The 14,242-nt window shown below is 33.5% G+C and overlaps 1 protein-coding gene across 1 annotated transcript; it reads left to right on the forward strand.

The window, feature by feature from the left end:
* The first annotated feature begins 4,030 nt into the window (after positions 1-4,030).
* LOC114261315 (uncharacterized) lies at positions 4,031-12,323 on the forward strand. The gene is made up of 8 exons (XM_028201556.2): positions 4,031-4,596; positions 6,101-6,346; positions 8,594-9,000; positions 9,579-9,764; positions 10,268-10,460; positions 11,033-11,109; positions 11,368-11,518; positions 11,720-12,323. Exons 1-8 carry the CDS (start codon positions 4,324-4,326, stop codon positions 12,014-12,016), a joined length of 1,830 nt encoding a protein of 609 aa, XP_028057357.1. The 5' UTR covers positions 4,031-4,323; the 3' UTR covers positions 12,017-12,323.
* The last annotated feature ends 1,919 nt before the right edge of the window (positions 12,324-14,242 follow it).

The raw sequence follows: 14,242 nt of genomic DNA on the forward strand, positions 1-14,242 counted from the left end.
ACAGTAAAAAAAATTTATGAAAAAATTGTCTACTTTTGGATAGAAAATTGGAAACTTATAAGGTAAAAGGAATTTATGAAAAAGTTAATCTAAATTTTAAAAAAACAGTTTAGTCATTAAAAGTTAATCTACATGTACATCAAATATCTAAAATATAAATTGTCATTAAGTTTAGTGACTAAAATATATATATATATATATTTTATTTTTAGTGAAGGAAAATAAGCAAACAATTTAGATTAAAAATAAAAATATAATTTTAAATTGACAAAATTTAAAAATTAAAATTTATTTTGTTATAAGAATTAAATTTTAAGTTTTGTTTTTTAAAAGAGTATAGAGGATGTATACCATACACACCTTATAACTAAAGAAAAAAATAATATAATTTCATATTTTTTGGGTCATAATTTTTTAAAAAAAAATCACAACAAAATATCACATGAAATATAACCAAATTTGTCATGAGTCATAACTAAATATTATTATGACTAAAAAAGAATATTAAGATACCATTAAAATTCTCATAAATTATAATTTAAGAAGAAAATAACATAATTAGTAGAATTTTGTTTTTTTCCTTCTTAATCTCAGACCATCTTTAATTCTTGATAAGATATTTCATCAAATAATGATATTTTAACCATTTTATCAATTTGATATCAAATAAAGAAAGAGATATTTCTTTTATCAAATAAATAAAATATTTATCATTTTATCAAATTTATTGGTGAAGGTGGACATTCTCCCGGAGATGTTCTTATTTTTAAATTGAGATTTATTAAAAAATCATTTTTTGAATATTTGTATCTCAATTAATTTATAAGATATTTTTGTATTTTAATAAGCCTTATTATTTAAATATTTTATTTACCAAATCATAATTCTCATATTTTAAAGTATTTTATGGACATTTTTATTCTTACAAATATTTTTTGAACGGTTAGCAATTTAGTGATGTGAATATTCATATTTTACAATGTGAATGTTCACATTGATATTGTGAATATTCATACAATATGAATATTCACATTGACATGTTAATATTCATCTTGATGGTGTGAACATTTCAATTAACGATGTAAACATCCACCTCCACATTACGAAACATTCACACAATAAATATAAATATTATTAAGAATATTATGATAAATATGTCACTCATAAAATTTGTTAAAATATAAAAAAATAATATGAATGAAACGGTAAAAAGAATTTATGAAAAAGTATCTACTTCTGGATAGAAAATTGGAAACTTTATAAGGTAAAAGGAATTTATGAAAAAGTTAATCTAAATTTTTAGAAAATATTTTAGTCATTAAAGTTAATCTACATGTACATCGAATATCTAAAATATAAATTGTCATTAAGTTTAGTGACTAAAATATATATATAGATTTTTTCAATTTTAGTGAATGAAAATAAGCAAACAATTTAGATTAAAAATAAAAAATTATAATTTGAAATTGACAAAATTTTAAAATTAATATTTATTTTGTTATAACAATTAAATTTTAAGTTTTGTTTTTTAAAAGAGTATAGAGGATGTGTACCATACACACCTTATAAATAAATAAGAAAAAGGAAAAATTACTGGTAAATCCCAAATTATGGAATGTTGTCCCATTTAGTCTTGTGTTTTTTCTTATGCACCATTTGGTCCTATTTTGATGATAAGGAATATTTTAAATTGGTAGGGTGTGGATGGAGATTACATCTTTACCCATTGTGGCAGATTTTGAGGGATTCTGTTAAATGATGTTTGGGTGTCAACGTGGAAGGCAAGTTTTAGCATTTCCATTTCATATTGATGTGAGCCGATTTTTGGGAATTCTGTTAAATGATGTTTGTGTATCAATTTGGAAGGCAATTTTTTACATTTCCATTTGGTATTTGCTGATGTTGGGTTTACGTAAAGTGTGGAACCAATTGTGCGTTAATGGGAGGGTGTTGATGATGCGTTGATTTTCCGGCGCCGGTGTTACATTGAGCAACATTTCGTCCCTGTTTCATTCCGTGAAATGATAATAACATTATAACCTTAAACAATGCATAATAGTTTACCACAACTGATGTATGATGTTACAATCACTTACTCACATTAACATCAAACATATAGCAAACCAATCTGTAGCTAATTACCAATCACAACAAACTTCCCATTAACAAGCCCCCACCCAATACTTACCCTCAACCCTTTCTCACGTTGCACTCGAACACCAACATGCACATCAAAACAATAAAATTCCACACCACAAATTTTAAATACAACACATGATTTCTTCAAACGCCCAACACACAACCACTATATGCTACACAGCACCACACCCATCACACCCACATTCAACGTTTCTTATATTAATATATACACAAAATCAAACCATGTCAACATCGCATACTACCCCACCCAACCTCAACCAAACATCGCGTTGTTTTCATACATTACCCCCATATCAACATCATGCTGCATTCATACATTTACACTCCAACATATACGCAACAATACATGTTTACCCATACTACCAACATCGCCGCATACATCATTTACCCCAAAAACAAAAACAAAAATAAAAAAACCCAAAAACACACACAGACAAACACATTCCGATGAAAAATTTCCTTGTCAATCAAACGAACCCCATACCTGATGCTATTACAAAACAAATCCAACGTTGCCTTCCAAGCATTGATGAACTAGACTCGCCGGAAACTCGTCTCCAATGTCAATCAATTCGATTACACCAAAACACAATTCGTATTCCTAGAGTTTCAACGACCCAAATACCAAATTAGAAAAGCATAATGACGAGTTAACATTACCAAGATTAGCAACATCACATAAAATCCATTTCCCTGCATTAATATTGGGAATATACTCTTTCCCATACTCATCTCTTCCGTGAAGATCATAGCAGTTGGAAAACTAAAATAGGCTACAATAAGGTTTTGGGGTACTAATGTAACTGAAGCATTGTTCAATCCCTAAATTACCCACATATTACACACTTCACGCTCTAACATCACGGTCAAATATGTACTTTTATATAAAACGGGACTTACTAGTCTTTAAGATAAAACACAGGACTAAGTGGTTCACAAATTCCTATTTTGGGATTTATTAGTGCATTACCCTAAGAAAAATAACATATTTTCATATTTTTCTTGGTCATAATTAAAAAAAAAATCACAACAAAATATCACATGAAATATAATCAAATATGTCACAAGTCATAACTAAAATATTATTATGACTAAAAAAGAAAATTAAGATATAATTAAAATTCTCATAAATTACAATTTAAGAAGAAAATAGCATAATTAGTAGAATTTTGTTTTTTTCCTTCTTTATCTCAGACCATCTTTAATTCTTGATAAGATATTTCATCAAATAATGGTATTTTAACCATTTCATCAATTTGATATCAAATAAAGAAAGAGATATTTCTTTTATCAAATAAATAAAATATTTATCATTTTATCAAATTTATAGATGATGGTGGACATTCTCCCGGAGATGTTCTTATTTTTAAAAGAGATTTATTAGAAAATCATCTTTTAAGTATTTGTATATCAATTAATCCATAAGATATTTTTGTATTTTAATAAGTCTTATTATTTGAATATTCTATCTACCAAATCATAATTATCATATTTAAAGTATTTTATAGATATTTCTATCATTACAAATATTTTTTGAACGGTTAGCAATTTAGTGATGTGAACATTCATATTTTATAATGTGAATGTTCACATTAACGTGTGAATGTTCACATTGATAGTGTGAATATTCATATAATATGAATATTTATATTGACATGTAAATATTCATCTTAATGGTGTAAACATTTAAATTAACAGTGTAAACATGCATGTTATGAAACATTCACACGATAAATATAAATATTATTAAGAATATTATGATAAATATGTCACTCATAAAATTTATTGATATATAAAAAAATAATATCAATGAAACGGTAAAATGAATTTATGAAAAAATGCCTACATTTGGATAGAAAATTGGAAACTTATAATTTATGAGAGAGTGTCTACTTTTGGATAGAAAATTGGAAACTTTATATGTATAACCGCCCGAGTCCACCGACTGGCCGAGATTATATATAACTCCAGGTCACCCCTCGCTCTCTCTCATCCCTCTCTTTCATCCTCCACATTTGTCCACTGAGAGCTTTCTCGTCTCGGTCGATCATCACTGTGTATATGTGTGATACATACTTCATATACATATCTATACACAGAGATACATAGTTATACATACACAGATATATACATTATTATATATATGATATGATATGATATGATATGATAATGAGAGGTCATGATCGGATAAATCCAATCTTGCCGGACGAGTTGATCCTCGAGATCTTCCGTCACCTCGGCTCGAAGCCCAGCCGCGACGCCTGTTCCGTCGTCTGCAAGCGGTGGCTCGACCTCGAGAGGCTCAGCCGCGACACCATCCGAGTCGGCGCCTCCAACAACCCTGACGCTCTTGTCAAGCTTCTGGCTCGCCGCTTCGTCAATGCCAAGAACGTTTACATCGACGAACGACTCTCGATTTCTCTCCCCGTTCAATTCGTAAGTCTCTTTTTTTTTGTTGGTTTTGAGCTTTGATTCAATTCGGAGTTGTTTTGGTTTTGAATTGTTTAAATTCGTCTTTAGATTATGTTATGCGAATTGGGGGTGCTTGATTTCGAGCTTTAAATCGAAATTTTTTGCGAAAATGGTTAGTAATTTCAGGTTTCAATTTCTGTCAAATTGGGGTATTAGGTTTATGTGATTCAGTTTAGGAAAGTTGCATATAGAAATTTTTGTAGATTTGGATATGGTCAAGGAATCAGCTGAATAATTTAAAATTCGTAGTCAGATGCAGATGACGAATCGAAAAGACTTGGAACTTTAGGTTTCCCCAATTCAGCACAAGTTGGGAATTTGGAAGGAGTTGAAGCGGGGCGGGGGACAAAAAATCCATTCTTGATTCCTTTCCTCTGTCTGTGTGTTATTTTTATCTTTAGGGGAAGGGGGCAGATGCATATTGAATATGCCATAACCTTTGATCCCAAAGGAGGTATCATCTGTGTAGGCGGCCATGTGAACTGAGAAGCTGAAAGACAATGCCTATTAGTTCCTAACGAAGTCTGACTATTCTCCCAACCTAACATTCTTTAAAAAAAAGTTACTTACAAGCACTGATGCTGGAAGATAATGTGGAAATTCTATTATAGTGTTGGAAATTCGTTTCCTAGTTGAACAGAGTCCTTTTATCTTGGCAGATGATATAGTTTCGTCTTATGTTGTACTACCACATCTTGAGCAAGATGACTCGGATTTCAGACCATGCTGTCTGGTTTTATCATCTCAAAATATAATGTCAGACCATGCCTAAACAAAGACAAGATAGGTGTTCTGTCTCTTTGAGGCTGTCCACTTGAATTTTATTTCACTGGTTTGCTCTACCAAAAGGCTTTCCGTCTGTTGAATTACATGCTGCTGTGTCTTTCATCACTAAAACATCTTTAACATAGGCATGCCATTCTTCACCAAGTGCAGTTATTGCTCCATCTTTGTTGCATGTCTCTAGTGTTTATTTGTTTCTTGTGCTGACTGATGTTGTATCTATCTCTAGCATTAGCTTTTGTTGCTACACCATAACATTAACTCCACCAGCTCATTTGATGAGCACATTGTTTCTTAATTGTAAATACTAAACATTTTTCATCTAGACAGCATGACTGTCACCAAGTTATGCTGTGATTTCACCCTGCGAATCCCTCCACTCTTGCTTAGTTATATGGGCAGCAACTCTCCAGCCCCTTTTTTTTATAATAATTAAGTCTGGACAATGAACAATAATGTCTTATTGTTGGGAGAACTTAAAAAAAAAAAACAATGGTGCCAGTGCACTGGTTTATTGCAGGGAAAATGATTCAAGCGTTATGTGTGTATTTGATCCATTTTTTTTTTTGATTGGCAAGTTTCTTTGATCCATTGTTTATATGAACTTATTTCTCAGGGAAATGTGTATTCAATCTCTGTTTGATAACTATTTCACTGGATGTGTAAAATGTTTCCTCTTATGCAGGGAAGAAGACGTGGTGGTGATCCATCTGCACTTTCATCCCTAAATCTTAACTATGCAACTGAGAAAAGTGGGTCCGAAGATGTTGAAATGGACTCATACTGTTTATCAGATGCTGGTCTGACTGCCGTGGGTGAAGGATTTACAAAACTTGAGAAGCTGAGCCTTATCTGGTGCTCTAATGTGACGAGTGCAGGGTTAAAATCTATAGCTGAGAAGTGTAGTTCATTGAGATCTTTGGATTTGCAGGTGAACATCTAGTTATCAAACGTGAATTTTCTTGGTGTTGTCTGAGTTGTTGATTTGTACTTCTTGTTTCTTGAACCATCGTTAATATAATTGAGCACTACTCCAGATTATGGTGTGCGCATGATTAGTTCAACTCATTTAGAGCTGGTTGTGTAATACCATTGGGTCCTCAACGGACATGTAAGCTATTCTGCCTAAGTAGGTTACAGGATCAACTCTCTGTAGAGGGGGGACTCCTCTACCAGAGGGAAGAAGTGCTTTATTATCTCAATGATATATTTTAATGGAAGGACAATAACTTTACTGGCTTGGTCTCAGCTTCTCCTTGATGCCTTAGACCATCATAAATGAATGTTGTGTTGGTTGTAGAGGACTATGGGTATGTGTGGACTTTGCATGAATCTTGATTACATTTTCTAGATTGGCTTGTTGAGGGAAATCTTCATAGGTTAAGTGCTAGTCATTTACGAGACTTCAAGATTTCTAAACTTATGTTTTTTTTTTTGGGCACAATTATCCAGGTCATTAGACTGTTTTGAAACTAATGCTACCGAGATTGCTGTCTTTGTTGGTCCCTTAGATTGACTACAGCTTTGATACTGATTTCTTATCTGAAAGGTTGCCATTGCTCATACAGGGATTTCTTTGATACCGATTTTTTAATCAAAATATATTATTTATGAAAATGAATAGAAGTGGACGGACAAAGTGCATAGAAGGGGACTGCCTTTTCGTTTGAGAGGCCGAACAAGGCTGCAACTTCTCTTATGCTACTGTGTGTAGTCTGTGTGGGGGTTTGTTTTGATTATAATGGAGCTATTTTATTTACTTTGTAGGTTTATATTACTTCGTCAGAAGATACCAATTCATTTTTTTCTTACTTTTTCATTTTTTAATGTATATACTTCAGTTTCAAATTTTGGAATTGTATTTTACATATTTTGGCTTGTGGTTTAACTGACTGTAACCTTTTGTGACTTTTTTAGTGAACTACAAATTTGATAGTGTGGAAATTTCATGTGAACTGTGTCTCTCTGGAGATTGATTGATATCATTCCTAGGCATGGATTGAGATGTTACTGTTCCATCATTTCATGCAGTATTGATATCCAAGTTTATGTTGTGGACCTATGAAGCATGGACACTCCAAAATTGGTGCCGTAGTGGTGTCCGACACGGGGACATGCCAAGGACACGTACGGGACACGTTAGATGGCATGTCCCTTTAATTTAATGCTTTTTTTGTAGGGGACACGGCGGGGACATGCGTTCCATATCAGGACACGGCATGGGATATGGCGGGCACACATGTGTCCATATCGGGACACGGCATGGGACGTGGCGGGGCTCACTTCTTTTTTTTTCCTTCTTCTTCTTCTTCTTCTTCTTCTTCTTTTGCCTCTCTTATTTAGTGCTTTTGTGAAGAATATTGTTGGATGTTGAATGTTTTTCCCTTCTCGTCTTAGTTTTTGTTATCGTTTATTATGACTTTTTTGTGAATGGATGATCTATTAATTTGTTTAAATGTAGTGGTTATATTTATTGAATTAATGTTACTATATTAGTGTTAATTTTGATTTAGAATGAATGTAATATAAATCTACATGACACATAAAAATATATATAAAAAATAAATAAAAATTCGCCGTGTCCCCCGCCGTGTCCGTATCCCCATTTTTCGGAAATTGCCGTGTCTCGTGTCCCGTGTTCGTGTCCGTGCTTCATAGTCGTGGACTAATATGAATGTGTATGTAGATATGTTCATCAAAGTTTGTTTTGTTCCATTTAAGTTTTTACAGCTCATTGGACGTTGTATCTTATTATTTATCGGCTTCCACTAGCCCCTATTATTGTATTACGGTTAAGCAGGCCTTTGGTAATCTCGGATTACTGGCCGGTCACATCTCTAATCCCTTGGGACAGGGGTTGGGTCGTGACATTGGGTTTGGGTTGGTTGCTGTCGATAAACTGTTTGCAATAATTCTGCTCCCGCTCTTTATACGTGTCAGGTTTTGATGCGTATTTTCTCAGTATTTAAGATACATCTTGGGAGGCCTTTCAAGGGGTTACTTTATTCTATTAATTTACTTTATAGTTCACAAAGCTATTTCATATATGATGCTTATATTTTTTTTCCCTGTTAGTCTGGTTTTCCAATTTCTCTTTAGATCCCTTTTTCTATCTAGTTTTGTGCGTCATATATTCACCAACTAAAGTCTAGAGTGTTCACAAAGTTTTTTTTTCAAGGGTTGCTATGTTGGAGACCATGGTCTAGCTGCTGTTGGGGATTGTTGTAAGCAAGTTGAAGATCTGAATTTGCGTTTTTGCGAAGGCCTGACAGATAGAGGGTTGATTGAGTTAACCATCGGTTGTGGGAAAACTCTAAAATCTCTTGGAGTTGCAGCTTGTGCAAAAATAACTGATGTTTCCTTGGAAGCAGTAGGATCTCATTGCAGATTTCTTGAGACGTTGTCATTGGACTCGGAGTTCATCAACAACAAAGGGGTCCTTGCTGTGGCAAAAGGATGTCGTCTTTTGAAAGTTCTGAAGTTACAATGCATCAATGTCACGGATGAGGCACTGGAAGCTGTTGGAATTTTCTGTTCATCATTGGAGTTGTTGGCTCTTTACAGTTTCCAGAGGTTTACTGACAAGTTAGTCATTCTTCCCCCATTTTTTTTTGGCAAGCCCTTATTAGTATTTTGACGTAATCTTGGAATAATCAATTTACTCTCTCTCTCTCTCTCTCTCTCTCACAGATTGTCTCTTTAGATTAGTTTGTCTTGAAATAAGCTCTGGAGCCCCTCCTCAAGTTGCATTTTCTGTTCCCTCCCCCCTCCCCGTTTTATGTTATGGCTTCTATGAAGACATTAAAGGCTTTGAGGAAGAATCTCGGTTTAACCACTTGCTTTAAGCATCTGCCTACTTCAAAAGCGTATGCTATGAGCATTTAAAAAAGGAAAAAGGAAGAGAGAAACATGAACTCTTTTCTCTCATTCATAAGTCTCTGTATATTGAGAAATTGACATCATCAACATCTTTTTTCTGGCTGTTGTTTTCAGTATGATTTTGCAAAGAGATGCAACATATAACCTAGGACATGCTTGAAATCATTTTCTTTCTGCTATATTGCAGAAAATATGAAATTTTGGCCTCTATACAATTTTCTAAAAGAAGGAAAAGAATTTCTTTTCAGCATGCTCATTTGGAAGTTTTCTGTTTGTGTATCCAGGGGTCTGAGTGCTATTGGAAAAGGGTGTAAGAAGCTAAAAAATCTTACTTTAAGTGATTGCTATTTCTTAAGTGACAACGGTTTGGAAGCAGTTGCAGCTGGTTGCTCTGAATTAACACATCTTGAAGTCAATGGGTGCCACAATATTGGCACAAGTGGACTAGAGTTCGTGGGAAGATCTTGCACGTACGGTTTGGTGTCATTAATTTATTTCTAAATTATTATTAATGTGTTGCAACCTGACACCTCATTGATGAATGGATATCTGCATTCAGATTAGCCTTGTTAACTAATGAGGGTATGAATCCTGCCGTGGATTATCTTGCATCCTGAACCATACATATCCTTCCTTAGATGCCATTCCTACTGCTACTCCCTAGAAATGGAGGGTGTGGGAGGGATAGTTTGAGTACTTGCCTAAAATTTGTGCATAATGGCTGCTCTTAGACTCGATTTGCATACTCATGGCATAACAGCTCAGGCTTCTACCACTGACAGGAAAAAATATTCATATAAAATGCATTTTTTTCCCCCTATTTTTTGACTTGCCATATTGCAAGTGTTAAGTCACGCTTTGTTTGGCTTTGGCTAATTATCACCACTCTTATATTATTCAAAATTTTCTGGCACTGTTCATCTGTTAATACTTCCCTCCTGATTTAATTATTGGTCTTGATCAAATACTGCAGACGCCTTTCAGAGTTAGCTTTGCTGTATTGCCAAAAGATAGGTAATTTTGCCCTTTCTGAGGTTGGCAGGGGCTGCAAACACTTGCAAGCTCTCCACTTGGTAGATTGCTCAAGTATTGGGGATGATGCCATATGCAGTGTGGCTGCAGGCTGCAAGAACTTGAAAAAACTTCACATTCGTCGATGTTACGAGGTATTTGTTTCACCTAATCATTTTCTGCTTGCATCACTTGCTTTAAAATTAAATCTTTGGTGATGAACACGATCTCATAGTTGTTTGGATTATATTTGGCATTCGTTTGCATGCTTCAAATTGTCTTCTTCTGGGAATACCTGATGTATGTTTTGGTTGTTCTGCACCCAAAATTTATATGCACACAAAATGTTACAATATGGTTTTGTTTTGGGATGATGGTGGAAATAACATTGTATTATGTAGTCATGTTCATATGCAGCACATCTGTGGTTGTATATAACTCCTGCGAATATTGTTCTTAGATGTTCAGAACTACTCCTTCCCCGTCTGCCAGTCGTTTATTTTTTGTGATACAATAGCTACCATGTTTCGCTTGTGAACTAAGAATATTTTAGCTAGTCTTTGGCTTTCTAGAGGGAAGTAGCATATCTTTGGAAACTGCTGTTAAATGACCTAGAACTTAATTTTTCTGTTAGTTAAAATCTGCAACTTCAATGACTTGCGCTTCTTCCTGTAAAGACATCACGCTTCAGTTATTAATTTAGCTTACTTTGTTGTGTCATTAATAGGTTGGGAATAAGGGAATCATAGCTGTTGGTGAGAATTGTAAATTCCTTACAGATCTTAGCCTTCGGTTTTGTGATCGGTAAGAACTTATCTTCCTTGTTGGTGAGAATTTTAAAATTCTTATTTGTGTTCTTTTTGTGGGGTCCAGGGTTCCTAGAAATAATATACACTTGTTTGTTCAGTGATTTCATTTTTGGGGGGTTAATGTTTGAGACTGAGGATATGTAATAGGTTATCTTAAGGCGCTGTCTTGTAAGCTGTCACTATCACTATAGTGCTTTCTTGGTTGTTGCATTATTGGACTCCCCGTGTGACTTCACATGCTATTTAATTACAGGGTAGGGGACGAGGCACTAATAGCTATTGGTCAAGGTTGTCCCATAGAACATTTAAATGTTAGTGGCTGCCACCAAATAGGGGACGCGGGAATAATAGCAATTGCTAGAGGCTGTCCTGAACTCATTTACCTGGATGTAAGCGTTCTTCAGGTATGTCTACTATTCGTTTCCCACGTACGAGGAGCAATGTCCATAGTTTCACTTGTTCTAGATGATTGGTTTTTAACATTGCTCTTTGTCCTACATGATTGGGTGGTTTTTACCATTGCTCTTATGATTTCTAAATCCTTGATTTTACTAAAAGAACCCCATTTTCCATTTTTTTCTCTATTTTTATTTTTATTGTTACAGAATCTAGGGGATATGGCAATGGCTGAGTTAGGTGAAGGCTGTCCCTTACTCAAGGACATAGTCCTATCACACTGCCGTCAGATAACAGATGTGGGTCTATCCCATCTTGTGAAGAAGTGCACCTTACTAGAGACCTGCCACATGGTTTATTGCCCTGGTATTTCTGCTGCTGGTGTTGCCACCGTGATTTCTAGCTGCGTGGGCATAAAGAAGGTCCTTGTTGAGAAGTGGAAGGTAAGCCAGAGGACTAAACGGAGAGCTGGCTCGGTCATCTCCTACCTTTGTGTTGACCTTTAGACCGCACATCACTTCAAAAAAGGTTTCCCTCACGAGTCCTCGACTTAGCGGGATCCAATTTGGAGCTCAATCTAGCACTTTTGTGGGGGATAAGCAAGCATGTTGGTTTTTGTTGAATCCCGTTCTCTGAATGTATCAGCTCTCTTTGTGTACAATTTTGTAATAAGGGGGGTGTTGATGTAGGAAGTAGTTTTGTCGGTTTGCATGAATGAAGTTGAGGCTTTACTGGTAACAATAATAATCTTGCAGCCTTTTTTGTTTGGATGATTTTATGATATGTTATGCCATGTACATTTTGTTCTTGAAAGTGCAGTGGTTTGGTTCTTGTAATAATTTGCTGTTTCGTGATTCGAAATTGGCACTAGTAAAGGGTTTTGATGAGTTTACCACCAAGTAAAAAAAAAAAGGTTTTTGATAACTTGAGGTTTTTTGGGTCCAACTCTTTACGTTGCATCAGATTGAGTGTATTCGGGATTTACTGTGCTTGAAGTTTGCTCGGTTGGTGTAGTATGTTAAAAGCAGATGATATAAGCCGTTTGGTGTACTTATTAAAACAGTTTATAGATTATAAGTTAATAGATTATAGATTATGACTTTAATCAGAAGTTCTTAATCTGTTTGGTGTAGTTTTTGAATTATAGATTTAAGTTGCTGAATAGTGTTTGTTAAATAAGTTATAAAATAGCATTTTTAATTAATTTTTATTTTTTGTTTGTTTACATTTCTCATAAAAATAATAATAATAATCTATAGTCTATTTGAGTTTTTTTCTATTTTTTAAAAAAATAAAAAATAGAAAAATTTAAGAGTATAATCATAAATTAACATGTTTACAGCAGAAATTAATAATTAGAAGTAAGGGGTGAGCAGTTTTTCAGAATCAGTTTTTTTAAATTAAAATAAGCTGTTAGAATCAGAAATTGTTTGAAATAAATTTAACCAAACAGTCCAAAATAATTTTTTCAAAACTAAAAGTTATAAGTAAGCTTTGAAAGGCTGAAACAAACATCCTATATACACAAACTAAACTCTTTCCATTAAAAAAAAAAATGAAATTCATTTTTTTCCAACTTTTCAATAACTACTTTTATTTTTTATAAAATAAAATTAGAAAAATACTTTAGAGCTTGAAATTTTCGAGGCTCTAGTGGCTCGAATTTAAAATAACATCGTTTTGATTTTTTTTTTTTTTGTTTGCTTCTCTCTCTTTTATTTGTGAAACAGAGGGAGGAAGAGAGAAAAGAAAGAGAAAAGAGGGAGGGGGATCAGAGAGACCCACCGGAGCCGCCATCATTGACGCTGCCATTGTCCACAGAGCTGTGTATACACAAATAGATCTGTGTGTATACACAGATTTGTATTGATCTGTGTATATATCTCTCTCTCTACGTTTTGTGTATTTCTCTCTTTAATTGGTTTTGATTTGTGAGTTTGATTTTTAGTTTTGATTTGAATCTCTCTGGATTTGATTTTTGGTTTTGATTTGTGGGTTTGATTTTTTTGTTTGATTTGTATTAGTTTTGATTTTTGATTTTTGAGTTTCTCTGCTCTAGAAAACCAAGAGATGTTGCTCTCTTTGATGCTTTTGCTCAAACAAGAGATTTTTTATTTGTATTGTTTTTCTGCTTTACCTGATGCTGTTGCTCTCTCTGTTCCATCTCTTTTCTCTCATCTTCTTTTATTTCTTCTTCTTTTGCGAGTTATGGAAATGAAGAAGAAAAATAAGAAAGAAAGAAGAAAAAAAAAAAAAGAAGCCAAAACCACGTTGTTTTGGAATTTCAGACCACTCGAATCTTTAATTTTTCGAGCTGTCTAGTGAGATTAATAAAATTATAAACATCTCATAAAATACACCAAACGAAAATATGTTACAAAAAAATGAAATATTTATAATAAATGGTAACTCATCATATCCAATTTTCCTATTTTAAAAAAACTCAATACAAATCATCTTCGGATATAAATGTGTTTAACATGTGTATAATATTTATATTGTAAATTAATGAGATTAAAATTGGTAAAATTTTAACAATATATAACTACGTATTATTGGATGAATTTCAAATTTAAATTTACGTAAATAATTATGTTTTTAAATTTTGCATTTGATGAATAACCCAAGAAAACTGTAAAATATGCTAATAATATTTTGTATACTTTATACTTTTTAACAAAAATAATGAGACTCAACCGATTATAAATTTATTTTTCTTAAATATGTATAAT

Source organism: Camellia sinensis, chromosome 6 (assembly GCF_055761805.1).
Source record: "Camellia sinensis isolate YWXY chromosome 6, ASM5576180v1, whole genome shotgun sequence".
Taxonomy (NCBI): Eukaryota; Viridiplantae; Streptophyta; class Magnoliopsida; order Ericales; family Theaceae; genus Camellia; species Camellia sinensis.

What these genes read in the sequence shown, in the direction of transcription:
- LOC114261315 (XM_028201556.2), top strand. Translation starts at nt 4,324, where the DNA reads ATGATAATGAGAGGTCATGATCGGATAAATCCAATCTTGCCGGACGAG. An exon ending in TTCCAGAGGTTTACTGACAA is followed by an intron (nt 9,001 to 9,578) that starts GTTAGTCATTCT and finishes TTGTGTATCCAG; the next exon opens with GGGTCTGAGTGCTATTGGAA. An exon ending in ACATTCGTCGATGTTACGAG is followed by an intron (nt 10,461 to 11,032) that starts GTATTTGTTTCA and finishes TGTCATTAATAG; the next exon opens with GTTGGGAATAAGGGAATCAT.